Below are 18849 nucleotides of genomic sequence, written 5' to 3'. Positions count from 1 at the left end.
GTCTTGGGAACTGCCTCCAGCTCAGACACTGGCCCTTCACATCGGTTAGCGGCGCACGTTATGAGACTCGAGCTGCTACCAAATGGCAGCTGCACACTCTTCAAAGGCAACTTCAAGGGCCAGGCCACAGAAGAGAGCTGCCCAATCACTGGAGCTGTGAGCAAACCCTGGGGGGAAGCTTTTGCGTGGCATCTTATTGAATGCCCTGGAAATTCAAATGTCCAGCACTCACCAGTTCCCCTTTTTGTTTCAATATTTCTAGTCACACAGCAGTGAAGTGGGTAGCTCTCCTTCCTCACACCTCCAGTGATCCTGGTTCAATCCTGACCTCAGGCGCTGTCGGTGTGGAGTTTGCACGTTCTCCTCGTGATCACGTGGGCTTCCTCCAGGTGCTCCAGTTTCCTCCCACGTCCAAAAGGTGGACGGGTTGGTGGGTTAACTGGCTGCTGTAAATTACCCCCAGAGTGGAATTATCTTGGGGGGGAGTCGACGGGAATGTGGGGAGAATAAAATGCGATGACTGTAGGATTGGTGTAAATGGGTGGCGAGGTCTGTCTCCGTGCTGTATGACTTTGTGACCTCGAAATACTATGTTAACACTGCCTGATCACATTACACCTGTGCTCCATTATTGTTCAGGATTCCAGCATTTTTTCATCAACTGATGTTAGAGTAACGGCCCCACTTCCTGTCCCCTCCTTTCCCAAACAGAAATGCTGGAAGCTTCCAAAAATTTAAAAAGATCACAACCATTGCATCCACTGTGCAGTCACGTGCTTTAGAACTATTGCTACAACCATCACGTACAGGGGATTTGTTTGCCCTTAGTCCATTAGCATACCTGGTACTTATTCTCTTGTAATATTATTTTAAGTTCTCCTCTTTGTTCTCTTTGAGACAAACCCAAAGTAGACTCAGCCAGTTCCATCACGGGCACAACCCTCCCTGCCATCAAGGACATCTTCAAGAGGCTGTGCCTCAAGATGGCGGCATCCATCACTAAGGACCTTCACCACCCGGGACATGCCCTCTTCACGTTACTACCATCGGGGAGGAGGTACAAGAGCCTGAAGGCTCACACTCAACGATTCAGAAACAGCTTCTTCCCCTCCGCCATCAAATTTCTGAACGGTCCATGAAACCATGAACATGCCTCATTATTCCTTCTTTGCATTATTTATTCTTGTAGTTTATGGTAATTACTGTGCTGCTGCCGCAAAACAACAAATATACATCATCTAAGTCAGTGATAATAAATCTGATTCTGATTAACATCCCTGCCATTTCTTTGTTTACCTTTCTAAAGGTCCTTGTTCTCTCACCCTCGTTTGTGGGTCAGACCTTGGGACAGTGGTCAGACATTTTGTGGGAATGGAAGACAATGGACTCGCAGGTGGTCACCAGGCCTGGGTTGGTTAGATAAAGACAGAAAATTCTGGAAACACTCAACAGGTCAGGCTGCATCTGTGGGAGAAAAAACAGTTAAAGTTTCAGACTTTGGGGAAAGAGTACTGATGAAAAGTCTTCAACCTGAAACGATAACAAGACTTTTCTCTTTCCACAGGCACCACCTGACCTAATGAGTGTTTCTAGCATTTTCTGTGGGTTTTTTTTAACGATTTCCAGTTGTTGAGGTTTTTTTTTTAATTTTCATTTTCTGGGTTGGTTTGAAGAACTTGTCCATGTCTCAGCGGGAGTCAAACTTGCCCGAAGCCAAAAGTTCCTGAGTTCATACTGCACCCCAGAGCTTTGAACAAGTAATCCAGGCCAGCATCTCAGTGCAATGTTCAAGGAATGGTGTATGATCAAAGGTGTTATCTTGTGATGAGACTTTAAACTGAGCTCTTTGGGGGGAATATATACATTCCCACAATATTATTTGAAGATCTATTATATCATTGCATCAACAAAAACACCTAGTTCAGTCAGTGGAAAGATTGGATCAGCCATGATCTTACTGACTCAGGCTCAAGAGGCTGAGCTGCGGACTAGTGCCCCCATTTCCTCTATGCCTATGGTTTTGGTATTGGAATTGGTTTATTATTGTCACTTGTACCGAGGTACAGTGAAAAACTTGTCTTGCAAACCGATCGTACAGGTCAATTCATTACACAGTGCAGTTACGTTGAGTTAGTACAGAGTGCATTGGTGTACAGGTAAGAACAATAACAGTACAGAGTAAAGTGTCACAGCTACAGAGAAGGTGCAGTGCAATAAGGTGCAAGGTCACAACAAGGTAGATCGTGAGGTCAGAGTCCATCTCATCGTATAAGGGAACCGTTCAATAGTCTTATCACAGTGGGGCAGAAGCTGTCCTTAAGCCTGGTGGTACATGCCCTCAGGCACCATGCTGCTGTGTTTAGGAGTTTGCCATATTGGTAATGAGTGCTGTGTTCCTACTGCAGTAGTAACTACTCTGGGGAGTTGAGGGGAAATAAAAAATAATAAACTGCAGATGCTGGAACTCTGAAATAAAACCAGAAAACGCTGGAAACACTCAGAAGGTCAGGCAGCATCTGTGGAGAGAGGAACAGTTAAAATTTCAGGTTGAAAAGCCTTGATCAGAACTGATGGGTCAGTGGGGACCGGGGAATTGGAAGCCACTTAGGTGCATGATGGCGTCGGATGTGTCCCAGATGTAGGTAGGAAGGGACTGAACCAGCGGAGAGGTAAGTGAGGTGAGGCAAGGGCAGGGTGAAACAATGTGTCAGCTGGACTGTCCTGTTGTGGGTCTTGAGAAGAGGTAGAAGCAGGCTGTGAGGGGTTGGAAGCCGTGGAGGGAAGATCTCTGGAGGAATTGAGATCGGTGTCTTCCCCTCAAAAGTCCTTCTGCAGGGTGGTTGCTCAAGTCATCTGAGCCATTGAGCCTGTTTCTCCCACACAGGCACTGCCTGCCCTGCTGGGTGTTTCTAGCACTTTCTCTGTTTCAGTACAAATCAACAAGCTTCAAAACCTGGGCCTCTGTACCTCCCTCTGCAACTGGATCCTCGACTTCCTTATTGGGAGACCACAGTCAGTGCGGATCGGTAGTAACCTCTCCTCCTCACTGACAACACAGGTGCACCTCAAGGATGCGTGCTTAGCCCACTGCTCTACTCTCTCTACACTCATGACTGTGTGGCTAGGCACAGCTCAAACATCATCTATAAATTTGCCGATGACACCACTGTTGCTGGCAATGAGGAGGCATACAGGAGTCAGGTAGATCGGCTGGTTGAGTGGTGTCACAACAACAACCTCGCACTCAACGTCAGCAAGACCTCGGAATTGATTGTGGACTTCAGGAAGGGGAAGTCAGGAGAACACACACCAGTCCTCATTGAGGGGTCAGCGGTGGAAAGGGTGAGCAGCTTCAAGTTCCTGGGCGTCAACGTCTCAGAGGATCTATATGAGGCCCAACACAAAGAACACACATCAGTGGCTCTACTTCATTAGGAGTTCGAGGGGGTTTGGTGTGCAAATTTCTACAGATGTACGGTGGAGAGCATTCTGACTGGTTGCATCACCACCTGGTATGGAGGCTCCAATACTCAGGATTGAAGGAGGCTGCTGAGGGTTGTAGACTCAACCAGCTCCATCACGGGCACAACCCTCCCCGCCATCAAGGACATCTTCAAGAGGCGGTGCCTCAAGAAGGCGGCATCCATCATTAAGGACCCTCACCACCTGGGACATGCCCTCTTCTCGTTACTACCATCGGGGAGGAGGTACAGGAGCCTGAAGGCCCACACTCAACTATTCAAGAACAGCTTCTTCCCCTCCCACATAAGATTTCTGAACAGTCCATGAACCCATGAACACTACCTCGTTATACCTCTTTTGCACTATTTATTTATTTTTGTAACTTAAAGTAATTTTTGTGTCTTTATGTCTTACACTGCACTGCTGCCGCAAAACAACAAATTTCATGACATACGTCAGTGATAATAAACCTGATTCAGATTCAGCATCTGCAGTTATTGAACACGAACATCGGGCAAAGTTAGGGCCGGAGGGGTCTGCTTCTTAATCAATAACTCGTGGTGCTTGGATGTGATTGTCCTGACAAGCTCCTGCTCACCCAGCCTGGAATATCTAACGGTGAAGTGTCGACCGTTCTACCTGCCGAGGGAGTTCACTTCAGCTATCCTGATGGCAGTCTACACCCTACCCCAGGGGGACATGAAGCCTGCACTCAATGAACTCTGTGGTCAACAGCCTTGAGACTGGATACCCTGAGGCCCTCTTCATTATTGCAGGTGACTTCAACCAGGGCAACCTCAAGAGTGTGTTACCAAAGTACCATTAGCATATCTCCTGTCCCACCAGGGGCCCTAACACCCTTGACCATTGCTGTACAACCATCAAAGATGCCTTCCGAGCCACCCCTCGCCCTCACTTTGGGAAATCGGACCACCAGGCTGTGCTCCTCCTCCCTGCATACAAATAGAAACTGAAACGGGAGGATCCAGTACAGAGAATCGTGCAGTGCTGGTCTGAGGAAACAGATGAGCTTTTACATGACTGCTTTGAGTCAGTGGACTGGTCCATGTTCAAAGAATCAGCTGCCAGCCTAGATGAGTATGCCACCACCATCACAGACTTTATCAGCAAGTGTGTTGAGGACTGTGTACCAAAGAGGACAATAAGGGTGTTCCCAAACCAGAAACCATGGATGAACTGGGAGATCCACTCCTTACTGAAGTCGAGGACTGCTGCACACAAATCTGGTGATCCTGACCTGTACAAGAAATTGAGATATGACCTTCGGAAAGCTATCAGGAATTCCAAGAGACAATACCGCTTCAAAATAAAGTCCCAGACCAGCCGTCAGTTGTGGCACTGCTTACATGCTGTAACAGGCTACAAAACGAAGTCGGGCTGCATAGTTAACAATAGCGCATTCCTTCCCAATGAGCTTAACGCATTCTATGCGCGTTTTGAACAGAAGGGAAGTGGATTGTCACCACCCACCCTGATAGCCTCCAATGCAGCTGAACCCACGGTCACTGTCGAGTACGTAAGATCAGTCTTCTGGAGAGTGAACACGAGGAAAGCATCTGGCCCAGATGGTGTCCCTGGCCGAGTGCTCAGATCTTGTGCTGATCAGCTGGTGGGAGTATTTGCGGACACATCTAACCTCTCCCTGCTTCAACCTAAGGTTCCCACCTGTTTTAAGAAGACCACTATCATCCCGGTACTGAAGAAAAACAAGGTAACATGCCTCAATGACTACTGACCAATGGTTCTGACATCCACCATCATGAAGTGGCACACATCAACTCCAGCCTCCCAGACAACCTCCACCCACTGCAATTTGCCTACCACCAGTGGACACCATCTCCCTGGCCCTACACTCATCTCTGGAGCATCTGGAGAGTAAGGTAAGACACCTATGTTAGACTATAGTTTATTGACTACAGCTCCACCTTCAATACTATAATTCCAAGCAAACTCATCACCAAACTCCGAGACCTGGGACTCAACACCTCCCTCTGCAACTGGTCTTCTTGACCAACAGACCGCAATCAGTGAGGATAGGCAGCAACACCTCCAGCACGATTATTCTCAGCACTGATGCCCCACAAGGCTGTGCCCTCAGCCCCCTACTCTACTCCCTATACACTCATGACTGTGTGGCCGATTCTGCTCTAAATCTGTCTATCATTTTGCAGATGATACCACTGTAGTGGGCCGTATCTCAAATAACGATGTCGGAGTACAGATAGAGAGCTTAGTGACATGGTGTCATGACAACAGCCTTTCCCCCAACGTCAGCAAAACAAAAGAGCTGGTTATTGACTTCAGGAAAAGGGGCGGTGTACATGCACCTGTCTACATCAATGATGCTGAGGTCAAGAGGGTTGACAGCTTCAAGTTCCTAGGAGCGAACGTCACCAATAGCCTGTCCTGGTCCAACCACGTAGATGCCACGGCCAAGAAAGCTCACCAGCGCCCCTACTTCCTCAGGAGGCTAGAGAAATTTGGCATGTCCCCTTTGACACTCACCAATTTTTATCGATGATTATAGAAAGCATCCTATCTGGATGCATCACAGCTTGTAATGGCAGCTGCTCTGCCCAGGACCGTAAGAAACTGCAGAGTTGTGGACACAGCCCAGCACATCACGGACACCAGCCTCCCCTCCATGGACTCTGTCTTTAGCTCTCGCTGCCTTGGTGAAGCAGCCAGCATAATCAAAGATTGCACCCACCCGGGTCATTCTCTCCTATCCCATCTCCCATCAGGCAGAAGATACAGGAGCCTGAGGGCACGGACCACCAGGCTCAAGGACAGCTTCTACCCCACTGTGATAAGACTATTGAACGGTTCCCTTATACAATGAAGTGGACTTTTGACCTCACGATCTACCTTGTTGTGACCTTGCACCTTATTGCACTGCACTTTCTCTGTAGCTGTGACACTTTACTCTGTACTGTTACTGTTTTTACCTGTACTACATCAATGAACTCTGTACTAACCCAATATAACTGCACTGTGTAATGAATTGACCTGTACAATAGGTTTGCAAGACAAGTTTTTCACTGTACCTCGGTACAAGTGACAATAATAAACCAATACCAATACGGTCCCGGGGCTGGAATGGGAGGTCATCGTGTCCTGGGACGGGGGCGTGTCCCGGGGCAGGGGGCGTGGCCCGCGGTGGCGTCCAAAGGCAGGGTTTGCGCGCCGCTCGCGTGATTACGTCAGGGATGACGCACGCACGCAGGGGAGACGTTGCGCAGTTCCCGCCTGCGCAGCCCTGGTGCGGACGCCGACAGCCGCCGCCATGCCCCGGGGAAGCCGCAGCCGAGCGAGGTGAGGGGGAGCGGGGAGCGCGGAGCGCCGGGGCCGGGGCGGCGAGGGGAGGGGAGGACACGGGGGCGGCCGGCCGCTGCGGCCCGTTCCCCCACCTTCCCCCCGGCTCAGCCCGCTCCCCGCCCCCGCTTCACTGAAGGGCGGATCGAGGTCACAGGCCCGGCGCCCGGTCCCCCCGCCGGGTCCCCCCGCCCGGTCCCCCCGCCGGCCCCTCCCCGGTCTGCCCCGGGTCCCCCCGCCGGCCCCTCCCCGGGTCCCCCCGCCGGCCCTCCCCTCCCACCTTCCCCCCCGCCCCGTGCCCAGGGCCCTCACCCTCCTCCTGGTGCCCCCATCCCCCACCCCATTCCTACCCCGCTCTGTCCCCCCGCCCGCCCCTCTCGGGGCTCCCCCCCCCCCCCCCCCCCCGCATCTCCTCTGCCCGGTCCCCACTTCCCCTCCATCCACTGCCTCCAGTCCCCCCCCTCCCCCCCACCCCCGGTCGCACTGGGTATCTGCGCCGACGTCCTCAGCCTGCTCCCTAATGCATCGTTGTCTGTGTTACAGCCGCCCAGCTCCCTCCCGAGCCCCTGTCCCCGCTCACCCTCCTCCAGCTGCTGTGGCACCTACCCCTGTCCAGCCCCGGCAGCCCGGCCTGATGGCACAGATGGCATCCACGGCAGCAGGAGTGGCAGTCGGCTCGGCGGTGGGCCATGTGATGGGGAGCGCACTGACCGGGGCCTTGGGTGGTGGAAGTGGCTCGGAGCCAGCCCGGGCAGATGTCACCTACCAGGTCAGTGGATGGGGCCAGGGTTGGCAGGCTGGGTCCGTCCTTTGTGTACACTTATTGGAAATCAGTGAACGTCAGGCTTTGTGAAGGCTTAAATCTTCCTTGTAGGAAATGTGGATCAAGTACAGGCAAGTAGCTTAGTAGAGCTGCTACCTCAGCACCAGAGACCGGGTTCACTCCTGATCTCGGGTGCATTCTGTGTGGAGTTTGCACATTCTCATCTGGGTTTCCTCCAGGTGCTCCAGCTTCCACATCCTGCAGACATACAGGTTGTTAGGTTAATTGGCTGCTATAAATTGCCCCTAGTGTGTGGGTATCGGGGGGGAAGTTGATGGAAATGTGAGGAGAATAAAAAAAACAAAGGATTAATGTAGGATTAGTGTAAGTGGGTGGTTGATGGGTTTTTGTGCTGTGTCTCTGTAAGGAGATTCCATTCGTGGATGTTATGAGCTAGATTCAATGAATGATCATCAGGAAATTATGAATGATGAAATGTAGTGTTAACAAAATATAGATAATTGTGGTCTTTAACTTGGAAAGGAAAGTTTCCATTGCCATGCCATTATTTATCAAGGGGAAAACAGGGAATTTCATGAAATGGAGAGTCTGTAGGGTTTTGTAAAGAGTAAGTAATGTATAACTTGGTTGAATTTGTTTTTGTGCTTAATGTCTCTGGATATTGCTTATTTGAACTTCCAGAAGGCATTTGATAAGAGCACAAGATAAAGCTTTTACACACTGCACCAAACAAAAGGTCATGGTTAAAATCAGGTCCTGCCTAGACACTGTATAACCCTTGATGTCCCTGAAGTCTAAGGGTGTTTCTCTGAGAGTTTGTGTTTCACTGTAGGAGCCCCCGATGGCAGCCTCTCCAGCCCAACCTCAAGCCCAGGACAACAGACCCTGCCAGTTTGAAATGAGACAGTTTCTGGAGTGTGCCCAGAACCAGCATGACCTGACACTCTGCGATGGTTTCAACGAAGTGCTGAAGCAATGCCGGTCTGCGCATGGTAAGTGCAAAATGTCCATAAGTACAGGTTTAATTAAATTGGTCACCTAATGTGTACCAAGCCCTAAACAGACCAGGTTCCAACTGGAATAATCTTGTCAAAGTCCATCTACATTCCACCTAAATTACCTCCTGTAACTGCAGAGTTGTTTCGGTAACACATACCCATGTGTACAGCAGAATTTTCTGGTTTCTCACTTTTTTAAAAAATTATTTTTGTTTTTCCTCCCAAAGTGGATCCTTCACGTTTTCCCTGGGTACAGACGGTCTGTTTAGTTGGGCAAAAGTATAGCAAATGGAATTTAATCTAGAGAGGTATGAAGTAATGTACTTGGGCAGAGGCAGTAAGGCAGGGTCGTGGACAATAAATAGAAAACATCCAAGGTGTGGAGTAACAGATGGATCTTGGAGCAGAAGGGTGGTGAGACAGATCAATAAGGGGCTAAGAAGCCGTAAGGGATACTTATTAGTTGAGGCATAGAATATAAAAGCAGCAAGATTATGATAGAACCGGAAACAACCCAGCTTGAAGTACAGTTCTGGTCACCACAGATGCAGTTGCACTGGCGAGATTAACTCATTCCTGATCTCTCCTTTTTGGCCGATTGTCTCTCCATGCTAATACGTGAATATCAAACTGAGTTGTGTAACACCTTGTGGAATTCCTTCTGTCAAAAATGGCATGTCACTGATTTTCTGCATCCTGTCCTAGTCTTTCCTGTCGGTTACATTGGGCAAACATGTTTTTTGTTGAATCTGCCTCATGATTTTCCAAATGCTCTTTTACCTTTCTACCAGGTATATACTGAAGTGGAAGATCCCTGTTGAAAGACTGCAGCAAAGTGAAGAGAAAAGATTGTGAAGACTCCTGTTATGCCCCATTTAATTTTCGTGATGGGGTCACAGAGACCTCACCAATGTATGGTTATTAGATGTGAATAAAATGTCCTGTATGATTAGTCTTTGCCTCTTTTGTAAGCTGATAGTGGATGGGGATAAACACGATTCACAGCAAGGCCTTTGGCTGGCATTTTACCAGGTGCAAGTGCCTTGATGTAGGAATGGATACCTGTCAATAACTGAAGGAAATAGTTTAATTATGTTAGAGTGCAAAGTGACTGGGTTTGCACCTTGGGTAGGAGAGGTTTGATAGGTATTCATAAATGGTTTTGTTAGAGCAAAGAAACTGTTTGCAGTGGCAGAAAGTTTTGCACCCAGGAAATGGATACAGATGTAAGGTGATTGGCTAAAGATCCAGAGCCCACCTGAGGAAGCTCTCCCCAAGAGTTCTTGTAATTAGGACTCTTGAACAGTTAAAGGTCAGGTTAATTGCAGCTTTAATCATACTAAACGATATTAGAAAGCCAATATTCTTGAATTGTACCATGGAGAATGCTTTGTCTTTGATTTTCATAACTTTGAAAGTGAGAATTTTGGATTAGCTGTGGGGTGCCCTCCTAGCTATGAAACTTCCTGCAGTCCTGTAACCCCTGGATCTATGTTCCTCCATTTCCAGGAGCTCACATGTCCTGGACTTTATGCCCTGTTACACTTGGTGCTAAGTTTGCAGGCTGTATTTGGGTGATGCAAGTGACAACAGTAAGGAGCCTGGAAAGGTGGTTCTGTATTTGACTGTCCCTCGCTTTCCGTCTACTCTGGGAGTCTGTTTCAGGATGATATGAAGGGTATAATTGAACTCTGATCCAGGTAGTGCAGTGGACCCCTGTTGGCACTTGTTACAACTGGTCCCAGTACTGCCCAGAGGTGAATCAAACCGACCCCCAGGTTCAATCAAAGAAGCTGATTTCAGGTGTTAGGCCTGTGTTGCACCTATTCCCACTACATTTCTCCTACTCTGCACGTAAAGTTCCTCTGGTGAACATCTTGCAGAAAGCTCAATGTGGAGCTGAGTGCTTGTCATGATTTTCATTTAAATACTGAAGAATCATGTCTGTTCCCCAATCTCAATGTATGGTTGATGTTAATAACTACTTTTTGATCGTAGATGGCACTGGTTAACAGACAAGTAACCTAGAGGCCTGGACTATCCAGAGACGGTGAGCAGTGATGATTACATATCAGTCTGTAAAATAAAAAAACACCACCTGGTTCACTGATGGCCTCCAGGGAAGGAAATGTGCTGAACTTGCCTAGCCTGGCTCCAGACACACCAATTTGGGTATCTCTTAACTACCCTCTGATATGGTTTAGTTGGCTGCTCAGGTCGGAGATTAGGAAGGGACAATAAATGCTAGGCTCGCTTATGACTCTTTCATTTTTCAAAATGAAAAACTAAAAATAAGACCTGATATTGGGTGCAGCAGCAGGCGATGGTGGTCTCTCTGCCCCCAAAACCAAGCAGCCCAGATCCACAAAGCAGCAAGCTGGAACATTTTAATTGTCTTTTAATGTAATGACTGTAATTTGCACAGTAAGGCGGTCCTAAATTCTTACATAACAGCAGAACGTCATTCATTTTATTTCAGACAGATTAAAGAAAGTAGTTATTTAACTTTGGGATCACGTGGAAGCCACTTTTCGTTGTTTCATTTCTTTAGCTCCAAGGAGTTCCTGGGTGCAGTTGGGAGTCTAAGCTTGTAGATCGACTTTTCAATGTGGAGGACAAGAAGTGTAAGTTTTAATTTACTGAAAAGTGGCTCTACCAGTAATGTGTAATTAATGCATTAATTTCCCATTGTTAACTCTGAGAGCCCCTAGTTTTGATCCAGAATTCACCATCTAAAAAGCTGATGGAAGCACATTAAATAGCAAAATTCAAGAAAGAATTGGATAAATAACTAGGAGAAAAACTTCCAGTGACCTCCTGTTTACAGCACTGAAACAGCTATTCAGTCCAGTCAGTATTTAAGTTTTGTTTATCCTTTTAAACGTGTGCCTCCTTTTTTGCTTTAGCTGGCTTCCATTTCATTCTATTCACCCATACGGCTTCTGAATTTGAATTTTACATTAGTGTTTGTTGTATAAGCACTTCAAAATGATTCAGGGCCCCTCATGTCTTTCCAATGTACCCCATCCTTCCTCCACCCCTGGGAAATAACCTTGGGATGCCCCTTTATCCCTTGTTTCTTCTGTGTGTATTGTTAACTATTGCCGCCCCAATCCCTGGATTGTGTGATTTATTCACGAAGTTTCCATCATATTCAAAGCTTTCGCTGTGCACCGTTGGGGTTTTTAGACTTGAAGGCTGCTTTGTTTTTCGATGGCGGGGTCAGAATAACCTCCTTGGTGGATCTGAGTTTCCTCAGGGTCTTCTCCTTGGCCTTGGGATTGGACAACTTCCGAAGCTGGTCTAATAAGCAGAGATGCACCAGGTTCAACACAAGCAGCAATGGCTGTGTGACCAGTTACCACCATCCCTCGGGTCTATTAACCTTTTCCTTAGAGACCTGGTACCTTAATCCTCCAATCAACCTAATTCCTCTTTGGCACATTGCCCCAGCCCCTCCACTGAGACCCCTCAATCCTCCCATCTCGGACATTCCTCCTCTCAATACTAGGATGCTAACACTGCCGATGACAAGTCTGTCTGTGATTAATGAACCAACCATTATCGCCTTCCCTTTGATATCTCTTATGGAATCCTCTCTTTCAGATGCATTATACTATCCAATGAAGTCAACCCCTCTGTTAATATAGTCCTCTTGTCAACTTCCCTCCCTCTGGCATATTCATTCGCAACCTGGCACCGCACACTCTGGTACATTAATCCTCAAATTGACTATTACCTCTCCCATCGACCTCCAGCTACGTTTGTTTGCCCTTCCATCAAAGCACATCCACCTGGGGTGTGAATCTCCACGTTGCCCCATCCCACTCCCAATCCCCTTTTGTCTTCATCTTTGTGTTACCCCCTTCCTTTAACACCCGAACCCTTCCCTCGACCCTCCCCGATCGCTGCATGAAGCTGACCTGCCACCGCGGGATGAAGATGTTCGATGTTGTCCAGTATAGCTTCATATTTGACAGTTTCGGAGTCACCTTGCTCTAGAACACAAACAAACTTGCGAGTGAAATACACACCACAAACATAAATGTGAATGTCACCCATAAATAGAGAAATAAAATCTAGACTTTACAGATTAAGGTGCATTAAATAACTGCAACGGTAAAATGTGCACAGCACATCGATAGAGGAGGTAAAAGGTGCACTTTAAACCCACAGAACCAATGCACCCATCAAACGAGAAAAAACAGGAGTCAGTCCGAAACTGCCCACTCACAATGCATCACTAGAAGCAGTGATAGGATGCTTTCTCCTTCTTGGAGATTAACTCAGACACACCTGATACAGTGGCCAGAGTTGTTTCGACACTGTGATATACACTGTTTTTAAATCCTGTAAGAGGCAGCAGGCTCCAAATTATGGACACGCTCAGTGGGACAGACGTGATGTGTCTGCTTGGGCTTTTGTTAGTACCTGCTCCGACCCCCCGCCCTTTGATCCTACAACATCGATTTCTGCTTTGTGACTGCTTTGTTCCTGGCCGCACAGTGACCACAGTTCTCACCGCATCGTTCTCAATGACTATGGCTATATCCTTCCCAAATGATTTCTGTTGCCATAGCTGGGGTGCAGCAATCATCAGCCCTATTGTTTGGACATTGAAGAAGCTCTGAGTTTACTCACTTGACATTTTGATGAGGATATATCTCTGTCGTGCTGTCAGGATGTTGCTGGCTGGCTCGAGGGAGTTTTGCTGGGCACTGAGATTCATCAAGTTGCCGGCTTCATCGACCAGGTCGATGCATGCTCCAAGGGAAGAGAAATTGAGATGAGTGTCTCAGTTTTCAGCATGCTTGCCTCTGAGTTGGAAGTTTGTGGCGTTAAGCCTGGGTCTAGGAATTGGTCACCTCATCCCGACTAATGCTCCAGTGTAGTGCTAGGGAAGAGCTACAATGATGGATGGACATCTTTTCTATCAGATGTTGCAATGAGGCCCTGTCTGCTACCTGAGGTTGTCATTAAAAGTCCTGTAGGATTAACTTGTGGAAGAGCAGGTGAGTTCTCTGCTGCAGCACTGCTATAACATTCAACTAACATCACAAATTGACAATCTGGTTACTGTGGCATTGGTCTCACAGTCATAGAGTTGTACAGTACAGAAACAGGCCCTTCGGCCCACCATGTCCATGCTGCCTTTTTGCCCATCTACGTTTGCCTGCCTTAGGTCCCATATCCTTCGATGCCTTTCCATACCTAAATGTTTATCAAAGGTAGTGACTCCACGTCCTCTGGTAGCACCTTCCAAATATCAACCACTTCCTGTGTAAAAAACTTACCCCTCAGATCCCCTTTAAATCTCCTACCTCTCACCTTAAACCTACACCTTTTTGTTTTGTGAAACCCCTACCATGGGAAAACGATTCTACTTACCCTCTCTATGCCTCTTATAATTTGAAATACCTCTATCAGGTCGTCTCTCAGCCTCCTCCACTCCAGGGAAAACAAGCCCAGCCTATCCAAACTGTCCCCATACCTAAAGTCCTCCAATCCAGGCAACGTCCTGGTGAACCTCCTCTGCAATCTCGCCAGCACAACCGTTCTTCCTATAGTGTGGTGACCAGAATTGCACACAATATTCCAAGTGCTATCTATCCAGTGTTTTGTAAAGTTGCAACATTATGTCCCAACTTATATATTCTGTGCTCCAACCTATGAAGGCAAGCATGCATTGTGCCTTCTTCACCACCCTATCTACCTGTGTTGCCACTTTTGGGGAACTATGGACTTGAACCCCAAGGTCTCTCCGTTCATCAACATTCCTCATCACCCTACCAATTACCATATATGTCCGACACTATTGGACTTGCCAAAATGAATCACCTCACATTTGTCAGGATTAAATTCCATCTTCCTACGGTCTGCCCAACTTTCCACCTGATCTATATCCTGCCTTAGACAACCTTTCTCAATGGCCACAACACCGCCAATTTTCGTGTCACCTACAAACTTTCTCTTGTGGGAGCTTGCTGTGCACAAATTGACTGGTCCATTCCCTGCCTTATGACAGAGACTACACTTTAAGAATACTTCCTCGGTTACAAAGTCTTTGGGACATCCTGAGTTTGTAACAGAGACTATATACACCTTAGCCTTTTTGTTATTTGATAGTTTTAGCTGCATCCTACCTTTCTGAGTGATGTTGCAATTCCTTCCTTATCCTCTTGCTTTTTCTGCAGTAAAGGCCCAGACTGGGAAGGTTACAGTGGTGGATAGGGTAAGCAAGTGTGGAGTGATTCCTGATGCTTTGGTGTACAGGCTGTTCCTGGGTTATGAATGTCTGACTTACAGACACCACTATCCAGTCTCTCCTTATAACTCAAGATCCCCAGTCTCAGCAACATCTTCGTAAATCTTTTCTGCATCCTTTCAGCTTAATACATACGAATGAGCTCCCATAATATTATTAGAGTCATAGAGATATACAACATGGAAACAGGCCCTTCGGCCCAACTCACCCATGCTGACCAAGTTGTCTATCTGAGCTTAAATATTAAATTTTTCTAAATTTTACTTATAGTGTGGTATCAGGCCCTTCCAGCCCAACGTGTCCGCGCCGCCCATTTTAAACCCCCAAATTAACCTACCCGTACGTCTTTAGAATGTGGGAGGAAACCGGAGCACCCGAAGGAAACCCACGCAGTCACGGGAGAACGCACAGACTCCTTACAGACAGCGACGGGAATCGAACCCCAATCGCTGGCGCTGTAATAGCGTCGCGCTAACCGCTACACTACCATGCCGCCCTAATCCCATTTGCCTGCGTTTGGCCCATATCCCTCCAAAACTTTCCTCTCGACATACCTGTCTAAGTGTCGCTTAAACGCTGTAATTGTCCCCGCCTCTACAGCTTCCTCTGGCAGCTCGTTCCACACACCCACCACCCTCTGTGAGGAAAAATTGCCCCTCAGGTCCCTTTTAAATCTTTCCCCTCTCACCTTAAGTCTATGCCCTGTAATTTTAGACTCCCCTACCCTGGGAAAAGCCTGACCATTCAGCTTATCGATGCCCCTTATGATTTTATACACCTTTATAAGGTCACCCCTCAGCCTCCTACGCTCCAGGGAAAAAAGTCCCAGCCTATCCAGTCTCTCCTCATAGCTCAAGATCCCCAGTCTCAGCAACATCCTCGTAAATCTTTTCTGCATCCCTTCAACTTAATAGCTGGGTGACCAGGACTACACAAAATACTCCAAGTGTGTACAGTTGTAATATGACATCCCATTTTCTGTACTCAGTACCTTGACTGATGAAGGCAAGCATGCCAAACGCATTCTTCACCACCCTGTCTACCTGTGTCTCCACTTCCAGTGAACTATGTACCTGTAGCCCTAGGTCTCTCTATTCAACAATACTCTCCAGGGTCCTACCATATACTGTGTAAGTCCTACCCTAGTTTAACCTACCAAAGTGCAACACCTCAAACTTGCCCAAGTTAAATTCAGAAGTCTGATGTACGTACATACGTTAGTTCCCAGGAACAGCAGAATGAGTTTCCTCTCTCTCTCTGCTTTTAGTAATCGTTCCTTTATATAAGTCTTGTGCATTTTTGATGCCATTCATTACAATACTGTGTAGGTATGGTTACCATATCGAGTGATTTTTGTCTGTTTTTCGAATTATGGACAAAAATTGACTTATGGATATCTGTAAAAACAGAACCTGTTCATTTCTTGGGGTCGGCCTGCATCAGCCACTATGTTGGTTGAGTTTGTTCCCATCAGTCAGGGAGGTCCAGTCAGAAGCTCTATCCTGCCTACATACCTCACAGAACAGAAATACAGAGAAGAGTCTGTGTATAGATCACACCTTTCCTGCTCAGCTAATGGGCCCAGTGTTAGATTTTGCATCCCCACCATTTAACAATACCTTCCGTCCCAGTGCCACATGTCTGTTTGATGTAGTCAATGAAGTTCACAATTCGACAACGGTGATTGAAAATCTTTGTCTGACCAGCTGTGATTTAAGAGATAAATAATTATAAAAACCCTATAACGGCAGGTTCTTAGACTTTGCTGCAACTCAGTTCTTTGAATATGCAATATAACTGTAAACAGTTTCCTTTTAGATTCCATGATGACTATCTGTTTATCTCCATCAACAGGAATAGATAAACCATTGTCAAAAACTGATTGTTGGGCTCACAGCAGGGGCTGCAAACAGATACAAACTTTTGCTGTGCATCTAAATCTCAGGACATGTAGAGGACTTCTCTTGTTGTCACAAGTGTGGTCAGGATACCTAGGGGTCCTAGCAAACAGCAGTCCCATTGGGATGCAAGGTGCAGTGAACATTAAAAGTACAGGAAAAGCTGGAAATCTGAAACAAGAACAGTTAATTCTGGGAATACTCAACAGGTCAGGCAGCATCTGTGGAGGAACATCTTTGGAGGCATGTCGTCTGTGCTGGAAGCGTGGGGAGGGTAGATTTCTGTGATGGGGAAAGGATGGGGTGGTATTGGCTGGGGTGACAATTGTGATGATCAACAGTTTGTGTACATGTGTGATGTGCATGAGTCTGGATTCAGTGTCTGTGTGAGACAGCAGGACTCGAAGTGATGTATGGCCCTCAATGACACTGAAGGCATGAAACTTCTAGTGACATTGCCCCATGATGTAGGGATTCTTGCTTTTGGGGGAGACAACTGTAGCCACCTCCTGATGGTGCTTCTGATGGTGGCTCTAGTGGGTCTTCTGGGCTCCCTGCCAACTAGGACCTGTTTCAATCACCAGGGCTTGGCTCTCTCTCTCTCTCCCTCTGTGAATCCGGGAACTTTCCCTCTCCCTAGCTTCTCCCTCTCCTCTGTGCATTCATGGTGTGGGTAGCTGCTGGCTAGCTGGGGAGAGGCGAGTGTGCCTTTAACGGCCCATACCTTTCTCCAAGTCCTAAATTTATCTTTGTCTGTCAGGAGCTGCATAGGCCCTGTTTTAACATCGGGCATAAACCTCCAAAATGTTGGTGATTTAGACAAATTTCATGATTTTCAGACACCCAGGCCAAACAATTTTCAGTACTTCAGTACACCGAACATAGGAGCAACCCAATTTCTTTCTTTACGGCATGTGGAAGCATACATAGGGCTTTAAATATATTTTGATAAAAAAATTAATTCAATCGCAGCATGAAATCATACATACCATACTAGCAGACATTGCAATAATCTGCCCAACTATCTCCGAATATATAATTGGAACATTCACCCTCAGAGCTCAAATATAACCTCTCACAATGTCTTTTTTTTTCAAGACCACCCAAACCACCCCCCCCCCCCCCCCAAATCCTGGTTCTGTGTAATTTCTGGTTCCCTGGTTAACCTGGAAGGGAAAGGGAACAGGTCATTGAGGCTGTTCGGCTATTCATTGGATACTGGCTGATTGGTGCCTCAACCTCTACTCATCTGGATCTGTTACCCTTGCCTCACATAAACCTAGAAGCGGCATTGTCGAGCCCCACGCACAACAGCTTTCTGTGCGAGAGAGCTCTGGATTTCCAGTCCCCTTTGTTCGAAAGTTATTTCCAGCTTTGTTTCCTCCTCAGTCTGGATCCCTCAAACACACATCGTTTCCTCTTCCTTCTTCGACTCACTGAAGGCACCTCAGCAAGATCCTCCTTCTGTAAACACCTCCCACTCCTCTACAGTAGGCCCTCAACCCATTACCTCACTCCTCAATAAACCTAAGAACAGTGAATGACTTACGATGTCTATGTTTACTACACAACAGACCATGGCAACCAACATGGCTGTGGAGAAGCTGGGCACCACCACCTTACCCCCATGCCTCACGGTGATAAACATCCTGGTCAAGAAGGGTGATGTTCGTCCTTGACGAAGGTCTGCAAATAGCTCCAGAGGCTTTGAACACTGGACACAGCAGCTCAACCGATGCCCAAGTTACCTGAGCTATTGTGTGCCGAGGTGTAATCAGAACTCCTAGTGGGGGACTGTAATCTGATTCCCTATTCAGCTATGGGGATTATGCTTTGCAGAACAAGTATAGTGAAAACACTCTTCCTGCTGGCTTATAGGACTCCTCTAGGTTATCTGAAATCCAACTATATTCTATTCAAGTAATGGGGGTATGCTGCAGTATCCACCTACCCAGCATTCATGGGTTTGAGTCCAACCTCTCTCCAAGATGTGACCACAAAATCCGATCCAACCCTCAAAGACTGTACTGAGGGAGAGGTGGCAGCTTTCAGACGGGATATTAATCTGTGCATTATCTCCCCAAAGGGGTGAACAGAGTCACCATT

At 47.2% G+C, this 18849-nt stretch overlaps 2 protein-coding genes across 2 annotated transcripts; one reads left to right on the top strand and one right to left on the bottom strand.

The window, feature by feature from the left end:
- Positions 1-6661: 6661 nt before the first annotated feature.
- On the top strand, positions 6662-9532 carry LOC127579422 (coiled-coil-helix-coiled-coil-helix domain-containing protein 2-like). Its single transcript, XM_052032221.1, has 4 exons — positions 6662-6798; positions 7342-7567; positions 8415-8574; positions 9372-9532. The coding sequence occupies exons 1-4, from the start codon at positions 6770-6772 to the stop codon at positions 9380-9382; spliced, it is 426 nt and encodes a 141-aa protein (XP_051888181.1). The 5' UTR covers positions 6662-6769; the 3' UTR covers positions 9383-9532.
- A 2202-nt stretch (positions 9533-11734) lies between these two features.
- Positions 11735-18035, bottom strand: LOC127579600 (uncharacterized protein C22orf15-like). Its single transcript, XM_052032492.1, has 5 exons — positions 18017-18035; positions 16465-16551; positions 13222-13344; positions 12504-12578; positions 11735-11883 (listed from the first exon to the last, which is right to left on the bottom strand). The coding sequence occupies exons 1-5, from the start codon at positions 18033-18035 to the stop codon at positions 11735-11737; spliced, it is 453 nt and encodes a 150-aa protein (XP_051888452.1).
- Between the last annotated feature and the right edge of the window lie 814 nt (positions 18036-18849).

The sequence above is a fragment of the Pristis pectinata genome, chromosome 17, assembly GCF_009764475.1.
Source record: "Pristis pectinata isolate sPriPec2 chromosome 17, sPriPec2.1.pri, whole genome shotgun sequence".
Classification (NCBI taxonomy): domain Eukaryota; kingdom Metazoa; phylum Chordata; class Chondrichthyes; order Rhinopristiformes; family Pristidae; genus Pristis; species Pristis pectinata.
This window is presented reverse-complemented; position numbering and strand designations above follow the sequence as displayed.

Bases quoted from the DNA above. Each gene is read 5' to 3' on its own strand.
- LOC127579422 (XM_052032221.1), top strand. From the start codon at position 6,770: ATGCCCCGGGGAAGCCGCAGCCGAGCGAG. The intron at 6,799-7,341 runs GTGAGGGGGAGC...TCTGTGTTACAG, and splicing joins GGAAGCCGCAGCCGAGCGAG to CCGCCCAGCTCCCTCCCGAG. The intron at 7,568-8,414 runs GTCAGTGGATGG...GTTTCACTGTAG, and splicing joins GGGCAGATGTCACCTACCAG to GAGCCCCCGATGGCAGCCTC.
- LOC127579600 (XM_052032492.1), bottom strand. The intron at 13,345-16,464 runs GTATTGTTAAAT...CTTCCCTTGGAG, and splicing joins ATGTGGCACTGGGACGGAAG to CATGCATCGACCTGGTCGAT. The intron at 12,579-13,221 runs GTGAGTAAACTC...TTTGTGTTCTAG, and splicing joins TATCCTCATCAAAATGTCAA to AGCAAGGTGACTCCGAAACT.